Source organism: Pipistrellus kuhlii, unplaced genomic scaffold, assembly GCF_014108245.1.
Source record: "Pipistrellus kuhlii isolate mPipKuh1 unplaced genomic scaffold, mPipKuh1.p scaffold_m20_p_22, whole genome shotgun sequence".
Classification (NCBI taxonomy): Eukaryota; Metazoa; Chordata; class Mammalia; order Chiroptera; family Vespertilionidae; genus Pipistrellus; species Pipistrellus kuhlii.
Window position 1 is genome coordinate 1565467 of NW_023425521.1, and position 12661 is coordinate 1578127.

Genomic DNA, 12661 nt, shown 5'->3' on the forward strand with positions numbered 1-12661 from the left:
CAGAGCTGGGCTCAGCTCCCCCTCTTTCCCAGGACAACGTCCGCGACAAACTCCGGCCCATCGTCATCTCTATGAACTACTCGTTACCTTTGCGTTTGCCTGACCAGCCCCGGCTGGGAATGCGGTCCTTGGATGCCTACCCAGTCCTCAACCAGGCCCAGGCTCTGGAGAACCACACTGAGGTGGGTGAGGCCAGGCGGGCGGGGCGGGGCCCGAGGGTTGTGGGAGGAGAAGGCACTGCTTGGTCGGTTGGTTGGTAGGTCGGTCGGTCGGTCCTGCGCTCCTCACACCTCTGTCCTCCCAGGTCCACTTCCAGAAGGAGTGCGGGCAGGACAACAAGTGCGACAGCAACCTGCAAATGCAGGCGGCCTTCGTGTCGGAGCAGGGGCAGCGGCTGAGCAGGTGCACTGGGCTGAACCTGTTGGCCAGGGTTGGGGAGGCCTTCCTTAGCTAACGGGATTGAAGGGCGGAGGTCCGAGGGGTGGGCCTCAACGGCCAGGGGTGGGACCTCAGAGGGAGGCGAGGCTGAGAGGCTGGACTTTCATTGTCCAGGTAGGATGTGCAACTGATCTTCACTGGCTTTTTTTCACCTGGCGGGACTAGAGGGCGGGGCCTGGCTGTCTTGAGGAGGGGCTTAGGCCAGAGGGGCGGGGCCTAACGGGTGGGGCGGGGCTGGGGCGGGGTTTTGGGTTCAGTCTAAGGCTCCTCCCTTTTCAGGCTCCAGTACAGCAAAGACCTCCGGAAACTGTACCTGAGCATCAATGTGACCAACACGCCAAGCCGGGAGCGGGCTGGGGAGGACGCCCATGAGGCGCTGCTCACCCTGGCGGTGCCCCCCGCCCTGCTGCTGTCCTCCGTGCGCCCTGTGAGTGCCCAACCCGGGCTCCAGCATGTATTTGCATGCTTAGATGCATGTCATGTACACGTGTTGTCATGTGTCACGTGTCCCCTCTTCTCTGGGCGGGGCCTCCTCAGGTGCCTACAGCATCTCTGTTCTCAGCATCTCACAGCAGTCTGTATTGGGGCTAAGCATCTAGGGCTTTAGCTTCTGTGATACGTGGAAGGAGCAGGGCCAGCCCTCCTCGGACCACCCTGACCTCATTATCTTCTTTCCTTAGTCTGGAACCTGCCAGGCCAACGAGACCATCCTCTGTGAGCTGGGGAACCCCTTCAAAAGGAACCAGAGGGTAAGCCCTGGCCACATTCTCCAAGGCGACTCTTATTCTTCTGGCTTCTGCCTGCCTGCTCCTGGCCTTCCTTGAAGCAGAGAGCCAGAGTGGGGGAGCAGGAGGTAAAGTAAGGGGTGCGGAGAGCTCCAGAGACTGAGAAAAACGGAGCCACTAGTGAGCTACGCACAAAGCGAGAGGAGGTGGAGGTGAGGAAACCAATTTGTCAGAGCACCTACTACGTGCCAGGCCCTAAGTCCAACACTTTGTTTCTTTTATCTGACTAATTCGGAGGTGGTAGCTGCTGTTTTACAGAAAGGAAATAGTCTTAGGACGTTTTAATAACTGACTTAAAGTCATGTAGCTCCAAAGGAGCAGAGTTGTCGCTGACAGAGAAGAGGAAAGGGGAAGCAGAGATGTAACTGGGAAGGTGAAAGAGGAGATGGGCGGGGAGGTGGAGAACCCTCCCCCAGGATCGGAGGGGGGCGATGAAGAGGCCAGAGAACCAGTCTAGCATAGTCCTCAGCCCCCGCCCCAGGGTATCACCCCTGTGTGGCCCCAAACACCCCTCTCTGCCTCCCTGGCCACCACGGCAGATGGAGCTGCTCATCGCCTTTGAGATCATCGGGGTGACCCTGCACACGCGGGAATTCCAGGCGCAGCTGCAGCTCTCCACGTAAGCGACCTTGCAAAGCCAGTCTGGATGGGGGCCCAGGGGTCCGGGGACCTCCCCCTGCCCCAGCCTCAGCTGACACATCTCCTTACCCACTCCCTGCACTTCCTTCCCAGGTCAAGTCACCAGGACAACCTGTTGCCCATGACCCTGACTCTGCTGGTGGACTACACTCTCCAGGCCTCGCTTAGCATGTAGGTCCTACCAGGACCCCCCATCTTCTCTCCCCGAGCCAGGGCCTCCCTGACCTCAAGGTGTCGCCCAGCTTCTCTGACACACCTCTCTTGGCCTGGTTTCCTGAGACCTTTACATCCCCTGGATCTTCCCTTCCCGCCCCGCCCGCGCCTCCCCACCCCCCAACCACCACCATGGTCATTGTTGTGCTTGTTATTATTCCTCCTGCAAAACCAGCAGCAGTGGGGGAATCAGCAACTCTGGGGAATAAGGTGTTGGTACCATGTCTTGACAGCTTATGGTGCTAAGGATGTGCTAGACATCATCTCATTGACTTTTCACAACAGTCCATGATATAGCAACCATTACTAACTCCACTTTCCAGATGAGGAAACGGGGGCTCAAAAAGGATAAATAACTTGCTTGAGACCACCCAGCTATGGCAGGACTGGAATGTATCTTAGATCCACCTAATGTCAGAGGCTGTTGGCCAGAATTGGTGTCCACCCCTGCTGCCAGGGCCCCTGCTGTCTCCTGTGACGCCAGCATCTTTCTTACTATAGGGTGAGTCACCGGCTACAGAGCTACTTTGGGGGAAAGGTGATGGGCGAGGCTGGCATGAAGACCGTGGAGGACGTGGGAAGCCCTCTCAAGTATGAGTTCCAGGTAAGGGGACGCTGGAACCCTGGGCTGGGGACGTCTGGGAAGGGTGATGAGGCACTTCTTTCTGTCTGGGATCCTGGGTTGTGAGGGTTGGGGTTGGTGAGATGGAGGTAGTTTCCTAGGAGATAGTAATCTTTACTCCCCTTGTGCCCACAGGTGGGCCCAGTGGGAGAAGGGCTGGCAGTCCTGGGGACCCTGGTGCTGGGGCTGGAGTGGCCCTATGAAGTCGCCAACGGCAAGTGGCTGCTGTACCCCACGGAGATCACCATCCGAGGCAACGGGTCCTGGACCTGCCAGCCGCCAGGAGACCTCGTCAACCCTCTCAACCTCACCCTCTCAGTAAGGACACCACAGGGACCTTTCATTTGCATCTCATTTGCATGCAGCAGGGCAGAAAGGCCAGTGTCTTCTGATCCCTCTCCCCTCACACGCTTAGGGATCCTGCCTCGCCCCCTGCCCTTTCTTCCTCTCCTCCCCTCTGCTCATTCCTTCCTCCCAGCAAAGCTCCTTTTCCCTCTTCAGGTCCCCGAGGACAGACTGCCATCTCCGCAGCGCAGGCGGCGACAGCTGGACCCAGGGGGAGTCCAGGGCCCCCCGCCTGTTCCTCTGGCTGCTGCCAAAAAAGCCAAGTCTGAGACCTTATTGGTGAGTGGCCAGGGTTGGAGAGGGTCGTGGCCACACATCCAGGGGGCATGAGAAACAAAGGGAATAGGGACTGTTCGCCAGGAGACCCCAGTCTGATGAGATGACACAAACCACATCCTGGTCAGAGCAGGTGGACTCATCTGCTGCCCCCAGAGGGCACCCCACTGCACTTGCCCCTGGGGCTCAGCCAATACAATGGACCAAAGGAGGAGACGCTGGCTCTGGTCCCAGGAGCCCCAGCCTGTTGGGGTGATACAGCTGCTCAGCCTTGGGCATTAGGGCTGGGGAATGGAGAAGGAGCTGTAGGGTGTCCCCTGTCCAAAGGGAGAGAGGAAGAGACTTGGAAGTAAGTAGAGGCCTTGCTGGGTGGAGAGGTAGGAGGCAGTATCCCGGTGGAGGGCGTTGGTATGAATAGAGGCTCAGTGCGGGAGGAGGCTGGGAAAGGGATGTTGTAGATTGGGCCCCATTTCCATGAGCAGGGATCAGATTTCATGTTACCCATGTCCCTGGCATCTATAGGTGGTTGACTCAAAGAATATGCCTTAGACATATAAGTATGGGGGTGAGGGTATGCGTGAGTGAAGGGTTGAGGTCCGGGCCCTTTGGGTCAGCCATGGGCAGGGGAGGGGTTAAAGGCAAGGGGCGAAGCATAAAGGCTCTGGACACCCGCCTGTCTCATGTCCTGTGTCCCCCGCCTACCTCAGAAGTGTGGCAGCGTCCACACCCGCTGTGTGTGGCTGGAGTGCCCCATTCCCGACGTCCCTGTCCTCACCAACGTGACGGTGCGGGCTCGAGTGTGGAACAGCACCTTCATCGAGGTCAGTGCCTGGGTCTGGAGGTCTCCCCTGCCACCTTCCTGGGTGGGGAGAACAACAGGGAGAGGGTGAGGCCAGGGTCACAGCAAGGCCTCATGCATGTGTGTGCGTGTGTGTGTGTGTGTGTGTAAGGACATAGCATCATGTTTTTTGCAGGACAGGTTGTACACTTGTTATTGTGTGCTGTGTATCAGGGTTCGTTTCTGTGCCTGTATGTGGACATGACATGTTTGTCTCCAACCAAAAGGTCTTTCTCTCATGTGTCCATTGTTCTGTCATGTGTCCACGGCTTTCCCACCTCCATGCCTTTTTTAAAAAAATATATTTTATTGATTTTTTAGAGAGGAAGGGAGAGGGATAGAGAGCTAGAAACGTCAATGAAAGAGAAACATCGACCAGCTGCCTCTTGAACACCCCCTACCGGGGATGTGCCCGCAACCAATGTACATGCCCTTGACCGGATTCGAACCTGGGACCTTTCAGTCCGCAGAACGACGCTCTATCACTGAGCCAAACCGGCTTCGGCCCCACCTCCATGCTTTTGACATGGCACTCCTTGCCTCCAGGATGCCAGCCCCCACTCCCTCTTTTATCTCTGCACGTGAATTCCTATTCAGCCTTAAAAGTCCCCCCTCAGAAGCTTCACCACCAGGGAGGTCTTTCCAGCTGAAAACCATCTGTCCTCCTAGATTATAAATCCACACAGTTCCTCCGTGTAGCACAAAGCTATGTAGACCCCAGTAAATGATTCGGCTTGGTGGTGTACCCCAAATCTTTTCTTGCACACACAGGTAGCAGGCCAGATTTGGCCTGCAGACCTGACCTAGACTGTGGCCTTCATTGTCTCTGTTGCCCTCAGCACCCAGCACAGGATCCGATGCACAAATGAATGAATGATGTGCATTTGTGTGTGGGGAGGCCTGGCTGTCAGATCCTCTGGGTGCTGCTGAAGGATGCTGAGTGGTGAGAGGGTACCCTGGGGGAGAGGAAGCTAAGGTCAGGAGGGAGGCGCATCTGATTCTTTTCACCCACCCGTTTTCCCTGCAGGATTACAGAGAGTTTGACCGAGTCAGGGTCACCAGCTGGGCGACCCTGTTCCTCCGAACCAGCGTCCCCACCATCAACATGGAGAACAAGACTGTGCCGGTGAGTGAGCACGTTCCCTGGCCAGGGCACGGGGTGCAGGGCATCTTCTCAGACGCCAACGCATCCGGTGAGAGGGAGGTGGTTTCACACACGTTGGCGATGTGGGCCTCAGTCTGGGCGGCACACTGGGGTCCTCTGGAGGACTTCTGATGTCTAGACCACGACCCTGAGCAATGAGATCGGAGTCTGTGGGGGTTCCTTTTAAAACCCCACCGCCCTGTGATTCTAATGTGCTCGCCATGATGGAGAACCTCCGCTTGACCTCATTTGATCCACACAGCATCTCCCCGAGGATGTCCCATCTCCAAGCAAACTTGGAAAAAAGGTTCCCAGGCTTGATCCCGAGTTACACCTGGGAGAGTAAATATGACAAAGTTTCTAATAAATCTTTGTGAAAAGGATATAAATGGAGATATGTAGGAAATACATAGAGGAGACAAATGGAGGGCTGGTTACATATGTTATGGTACATTTCTTAAATATATTAAGGTACTGGAAGAAGGGATAGGAAGATAATGGAACCACACAGAAGCTTCATTTTATTATACAAATGGCATTTTTAACCAGTAGAGAAAGGTGGACTGTTAAGTCATTTTGGAAGAACACATTTGGAAGTTAAAGACAACCCCCTACCTCACACCATAAATTAAAAAAAAAAAAATACATTTGAGGTAGACTAAATATTTAAAAGAGGAAATAAAGCCTAATATACCAGAGAAATTTTAGAAAAAAAATTAATGATGATCTTTGATTATGTGGAAAGGAAGTTATTTTAGTAAACCCAGAGTTATAAAGGAAAAATGTGACCAGTTTGACTGTATGAAATTTTAGATTGATATCCAGGCATACCTTGGAGATTTGGTTCCAGACCACCTCAGTAAAGGGAATATCACAATACACAGAGTCCCAGGAAATTTTTGGTTTCCTAGTGGGTATGAAAGTTATGCTGACACTATCCTGTAGTCTAGTAAGTGTGCAATAGCATTTTCTCAAAAAACACATTGTACACACTTTTCTGCTGAAAAACACTAACCATCTTCTGTTGGAAAAATGGCGCCGATAGACTTGCTTAATGCAGGGTTGCCACAAACCTTCAACTTGTAAGAAAATCAATATATTCAAAGTCCAGTAAGATGCAGCACATTCCGATGAAGCCTGCCTGTCCAGCAAAAAAGCTGGTGAGGAAACAAAGAGGCCAGAGATATATTGCTTTTTAGAAAGTCTGTAGCACATATGACAAAGTATTGATATATACACTGAGAGGCCAGATTATTATAATCTCTGAATGTATAATAATCTGGCCACTCAATGTGTGTGCACACACACACACACACACACACACACACATATTAGAGGCCCGGTGCATGAATACGTGCATGGGTAGGGTTCAGCCAGCCTGGCCAGGGGGAGGGGACATGGGCGGTTGGCCGGCCTGCCTGCTGGTCAAACTCCTGGTTGAGGGGACAATTTGCATATTAGCCTTTTATCATATAGGATATATACTGAGTGGCCAGATTATTATGCGTTCAGAGATCATCATAATCTGGCCACTCAGTGTATATATTTAATGCATAAAGGGCAACATAAAATAAACAGACAGTGTACATATTGTAAAATACAAATGTTTAACTCAATAGGAAAGAAATAAAAGTAGCAGCAAGGAGACTTTTATCTTATCAGATCAGGAAATATGAGGAAGAGTAACGCTATGTGGGGCCGAGGCGCTGGAAGGAAATGCTTTGGATTGGAGACTAAATTGATGGATTCTTTTTGGAGATGAGTTTGTCAATATCTATTACAACTTAAAACGCACATCTCCTTTGCCCAGCAGAGACTTAAGGAGCTAATAGGATAGGCATGTGGACATAAATATATGGGACTCTTTTAAAGAGTCATTTGTAATGACATGAAACTGGAAACGATCTACATGTCTGTCAGTGGATTGGTTCGATAAATTATGGTACATTTCTCCAATGACTCTGCAGTTTTCGGAAGAGATCAGGGTGATCTTTATTAATGGCATCAAAAGGTGATGATATTAAGTGAAAAGGGAAGCAGGTCGCAAAAGAGTGTGTACAATCCATATAGATCTCATTTATGTGGGAGGAAAAAGTACACATACTTAACATACGCATTAAAATATGGAAAGGGAGTCACCAAAATGTTGAAGATGGTTATTTCTCATGAGTAAAATTATAAGGAACCTTTGGTTTTCTTTATGGCACCTATAGTTTAAAAAACAATAACATAATCTTAAAATAATCTTGCATAACCAGAAAAAAGTTTCTAGTTATAGGTGAAATATATTTAATATATAACATAATTTTGTATCATAATATATGTCACATATTATTATATGTGATATAATAATATATAAGTATATTTTTAATATATATTATATATGTGTGTATCTCCATTGTAGGGAAAGGAAAAGAATGGTACTATATGCTATGCATTCTTTATTGTTTATTGTAAATACTTATGGATTGCTTACTGTGTACTAAGTATTGTTCAAAGCTGTTTATTCATATTAAAAGTGCATTCAATCCTCCCAGCAACCTATTAGGTAGGTATTATTATCCAGTCCCATTTTACAGATGAACAGAGAGGTTAAGCAACTTATCTGAGGCCACACAGCTAGTGAATAGTACAGTTGGGATTTGAACCCTCTAGAACAGTGGTTCTCAACCTTTCTAATGCCTCGACCCTTTAATACAGTTCCTCATGTTGTGGTGCCCCCACATAATGTAAATATCTGTGTTTTCTGATAGTCTTAGGCAACCCTGCTAGCGGTTCTCAACCCGTTGGTCGCGACCATCATAAAACAGATATTTACATTATGATTCATAATATCGATAGTAGCAAAATTATAGTTATGAAGTAGCAACGAAAATAATTTTATGGTTGTGGGGGGGGTCACCACAACATGAGGAACTAGGGTCATACATTAGAAAGGTTGAGAACCACTGCTCTAGAGAGTCTGGCCTCAGAACACACGCTTTTGGCCACTCTATGAGGCAGGCACTCTGATCCCCTGATCAGAGACTCTGAAATGGACATTCAGAGAGCTTACTTGTCCAAGGTCACACGGCTTGTCAGGAATGGAGCTGGTACCCAAGCCCCGATGTCTGCATCACAAACCCAGGTCCTAGGCCGCTTCCCAGATCTGAGGCTGTTCCTTGAAGTTTGGAGAAACAAGATCATGGCTTTTCCCAGTCCCTGAGCACCCCCTACTGGCAGTAGGTCAAACAGCAGGGCCAGGGACCGAGCTGGGACAGGAAGGATGAGCATGGGGCCTGAGGGGGCCGACACAGGGCTGAGCCCCTTCCACCCCCTCCAGTTCTCCGTGGACATTGACTCCGAGCTGAAGGAGGAGACGCCAACCGAGATCCAGCTGTGGCTGGTGCTCGTGTCCGTGGGGGCCGGGCTGCTGCTGCTGGGGCTCATCATCCTGCTACTGTGGAAGGTGAGGACCCCACTGGCCGCTGGCCTCCTGCTGGCAGACCCCCGGCAATCTCCCTTCACCCCACCCCTCACTCCCATCGCACCCCACCCTTCTCCCGTGTCCTCCCACCTTCTCCCCAGCTTTCGGCCTCACCCCCTGCCCATCCTCACCTCACCCTTGGGGATGCTCCTCCCTGGGTTAATGGGGGGCCCGCAGGCTGGAAAGGGGAACCCGGGATCTCTGGCTTCTGGCCACACCACCCAGCGGGGGCTGGAGCCCAGGCCTCCAGGCTCCCCAGTCCTCAGCCCCCACCCACCATGAGTGCTGCTGGCAAAGACCCCCAGCTCTCCCTGACGGCCCCTCCCGCCTCCTCCCCTCCGCAGTGCGGCTTCTTCAAGCGAGCCCGCACTCGCGCCCTGTATGAAGCTAAGAGGCAGAAGGCCGAGATGAAGAGCCAGCCGTCAGAGACAGAAAGGCTGACCGAAGACTACTGAGGGGGCAGCCCCCGCCCCCACCCCACCCGGGTAACATGGCCTCCGGGCCCTCTTCCCTGAGCCGCCAGCTGGCCGGGGCCTCTGACTCTGTCCTATCTGCTCCTCTTCCTTCATGGGGCCTCTCTGTGCCCCACTCTGTCCCCAGCACCGCCCCAAAGAGCAGGCCACTCTGCCGGCCTCCCTTCCACACCCCGGGAGAGCTCATGGTGTCTTCTCTCACCAGCCTCCCCACCGAGCCCCTGGAGGATTTGGGAACCCAGAGTTAGCCGTAAGACCCTCCCGTGCTCTCTGGGGATTGAAAAAGGGTCAAGACCAAGGCTAGGCCTCATCTCTGTAGCTCACAAGGCAAGTTTCCAGAGGCTTCTACACCCTCACGTCCACCTCCAGAGAAGGAGGGGACTGGTAGAGGCCTTCCCCCTGGGAACCCCCACCAGGGTGACCACCTGACCCCTCCCCACCCTGCGGTCAGGACCCATCACCACCCTTCCTAGCCATCCCATCAGCAACCTCGGCGCTGCCCCTGCCTCCATCTGCCTCTCCCTCTCCTCTCGGCCTTCCTCGGCTCCTCCTTCCTCTGGGGACTGCGGGGTCTCGGTGCAGAGCATCGGTGCGTGTTTGGGCCGGGGGAGGAGGGGGGCTGGGCGCATCTGCCCACAGGTTGCTGATGCCCTCCCTCTTCTCCCCCCCGCCTCCAGTGTGACTTCTTTCAGCGGACCCGCTATTACCAGATCATGCCCAAGTACCACGCCGTGCGGATCCCGGAGGAGGAACGCTACCCGCCTCCGGGGGGCACCCTGCCCGCCAAGAAGCACTGGGTGACCAGCTGGCAGGCGTGGGATCGATACTACTGACATCCTCCCTGACCCCACCCCCGCGCCCCCGGTGTCCCCTCCTTCTCTTTGTCCTCAGTTAAGTTATGCCCCGACAGTCCGCAGGGGCCGCGGCCCTTGGCTGGCACACACCTCTCTGAGCGCACGGCTGTGCCATCCCACCATGGGCTTCTCCACGCAGGAGGGCTGGGGCCGTGGACATGGCTACGCCGAGCACGCTGCAGCCCCGTGTCCTGGACACACGTGGGTCCCGCTGCTTGTGCACTGTGCTTGTGCACCACAGAGGGTGCGTGGACACGCGTGTGCCAGCCTCTGCCGATGCCAAAACCAAGCCCGGGGCCTCTGCCAGAGCCGGGAAGGAAAGGCCCCGAAGTGGCGACACCTCCCCTACTCACACTGGAGCCACCCTGAGCCGCAGTCCCTGGGTGGACCCCGCTCTTGCGATGAAAACTACTGACAGGGAACGGCCCACAGCCTCCAGGCTGCAGTTCCTGACACCGTGAGAGAGAACGCGGACGGGGGAGGACCCGCCCGAGGCCGCCCAAGGGGGCGTCTGAGGGCCATGGCATGCTCAGATGCGAGAGCAGAATGAACTAGAAAGAAGGTCTCTGGATGGCTTTCTTTCATGGACCGCGGCGTGCTCCAGTGGAGGATGCAGCCTAAAGGGACGAAGACAGATGGAGGAGCTGCTAGACACCTGGGCACGCTGCGCTGGGCCCGCCCTGGGAGCCCAGAGGAATCCTCAACCGAGGAGCAGACGGACGGGTCCGGGCCAGGGAGATGCAGGGAGGATACGGAGGAAATACCACTCCTCCCCACCACTACCGTCCTGGCGTCTGAAGGGCCCGGAGAGACCCCCAGGAGATCACAGAGGGAGCGACACTTGAATGTAGGACAGGGAGGGAGCCCTGTCCCTGACCCATCGGCCAAGCCTCACTCCACCCCCACCAGCCATGGGTTGGGGCCCTGAGGTGGAGTTCTTGGCTGCCCTTGGCTTTCATCACCAACCAGCTCTGCCTTCTTCCCCGTGGGCCGAGCCCTGAGGCCCATTCTGGGAGTCGAAGCTGGTTCCAGAAACCCCCTCTTGGCAGCCCCCCGCCCCTTCCACGGTACTGTAGCGGGGGAGCCCCTCCCCTCCTTGTGCCTTCTTTGTACATAGGCTTCTCACGTCAACCAATAAACAGCTCCCATTTGTACGCGCTGCCTCTGCCGCCTCCCCCCCCCCCCCATCTCCTCACTCATTCCGATGAGCCGGGACGTCTAGCTGACCCCCAGCTGGACAAAGCGCAGTGCAGGGGCCTTAAGGTCAGGAGGGTGCAGACCAATGGAGGAGATGCCTCCCTCGCTCTCCGGGGTACTCTAGTCCTGTGGTGAGCAAACTACGGCTCCTGAGCCACAGGCGGCTCTTTGGCCCCTGGAGTGTGGCTCTTCCACAAAACACCACGGCCCGGGTGAGTCTATTTTTGAAGAAGTGGCGTTAGAAGTTTACGTTAAAAAATGTGGCTCTCCAAAAAAATTTCGATTGCTGTGCTGTTGATATTTGGTTCTGTGGACAAATGAGTTTGCCGACCGCTGCTCTAGTCTAAGGGCTGGTCATGGGTAGGGAACTGAAACACAGAACGTAAGAGGAGGGAGAAGACTTTAGTAGTGCGGGTGGAATGAATAAAAAGTGGCTCTTTGGTGGCCAGTGAGCTGGCTCTGGGAAGGAGGTGGGGGGAGGGTGATCGCGGGGTCTGGAAGAGGCAGGAAGCTACATGCTGTAGAAACAAGTGGTTCTAGGCAACAATGGTGGGAGCCTGGTTGCAAGGGTGGGGAGCTGAGAGGCCCCCGCACCCCCATGGCTTAATTCATGTTAGGTAAGGACCAGCTTTTCTGCCTCAATTTCCCACCACCACCTGCAGGTGTCAAGATAATCAGAAGGTGAACCAGTGACCCAAGGCCTCCAGGCAGGGTTCTGGGAGCCCAGTTGCAGGGACACTCCCCCAGGAGCCCTTCATCCTGAGCTGACATGGCCCCGCTCCCCAGCACTGGATCAAGCCCTCCGCTTCCCGCCCTGAGGCTGTTCCCGCCACACAGGCCTGGGGAACGGAGAAAGGCTGCTTCCCCTTGACTTCCTCCTAAATGATGGCACAGGTGCTTCTATTAACTTTCCCCAAGGCTGTGCCTTTGGCGAGACTTCACTGATTTTATTACCGGAGAAATCTAGACACAGGTTCTGTGAGAGCCCACAGACCCAGGCATTCTCCCGGGAGCCACTCCTGACATCTGCCTGGTCACCTCCCAGCTGCCTGCCCTCCACCCTCCATAAGAGCCCACCTCACAGTCGTGGGCCCAGCGCCCCGCTCCCTTTTCTGTGCTGGGATTTGCCCCTTCCCGGGTCGATTGGCAGTGGACTGTCCAGTTCCTCTAGAAAAAAAGCCATCAACCCCTACCCAGAGCTCTCAAGACCAGTCATTGGAGGCCACAGTTTATTTTCCAGAATCTGTTATTCACTAGGTCAGCAGTAACACTAGGTCAGCTGAGAGTCCCTTCCATGTGGAGCCTCGCCCATAGCTCTGATTTGGCTATGATCACACTCTGTTACGTCTATTCATTTAGCTATTTACTCAT

General features: G+C 54.1%; 1 protein-coding gene across 5 annotated transcripts in view; it reads left to right on the top strand.

The window, feature by feature from the left end:
• Positions 1–12661, top strand: part of ITGA3 (integrin subunit alpha 3) — a 41044-nt gene that overhangs the window by 18260 nt on the left and 10123 nt on the right. For 2 of the 5 annotated variants that reach the window (XM_045586088.1, XM_036451124.2), the window contains 13 exons: positions 33–182; positions 305–402; positions 718–865; positions 1119–1187; positions 1763–1842; positions 1956–2033; positions 2577–2679; positions 2833–3015; positions 3199–3321; positions 4026–4139; positions 5184–5282; positions 8623–8748; positions 9917–11247. In XM_045586088.1, coding sequence (XP_045442044.1) covers positions 33–182; positions 305–402; positions 718–865; positions 1119–1187; positions 1763–1842; positions 1956–2033; positions 2577–2679; positions 2833–3015; positions 3199–3321; positions 4026–4139; positions 5184–5282; positions 8623–8748; positions 9917–10072 — 1527 coding nt within the window. In that variant the 3' untranslated portion in view covers positions 10073–11247. Of the gene's footprint in view, positions 1–32; positions 183–304; positions 403–717; positions 866–1118; positions 1188–1762; positions 1843–1955; positions 2034–2576; positions 2680–2832; positions 3016–3175; positions 3322–4025; positions 4140–5183; positions 5287–8622; positions 8749–9110; positions 9252–9916; positions 11248–12661 lie in introns of those variants that run through there. The other 3 variants (XM_036451121.2, XR_006742467.1, XR_006742468.1) reach the window with 3 other exon arrangements.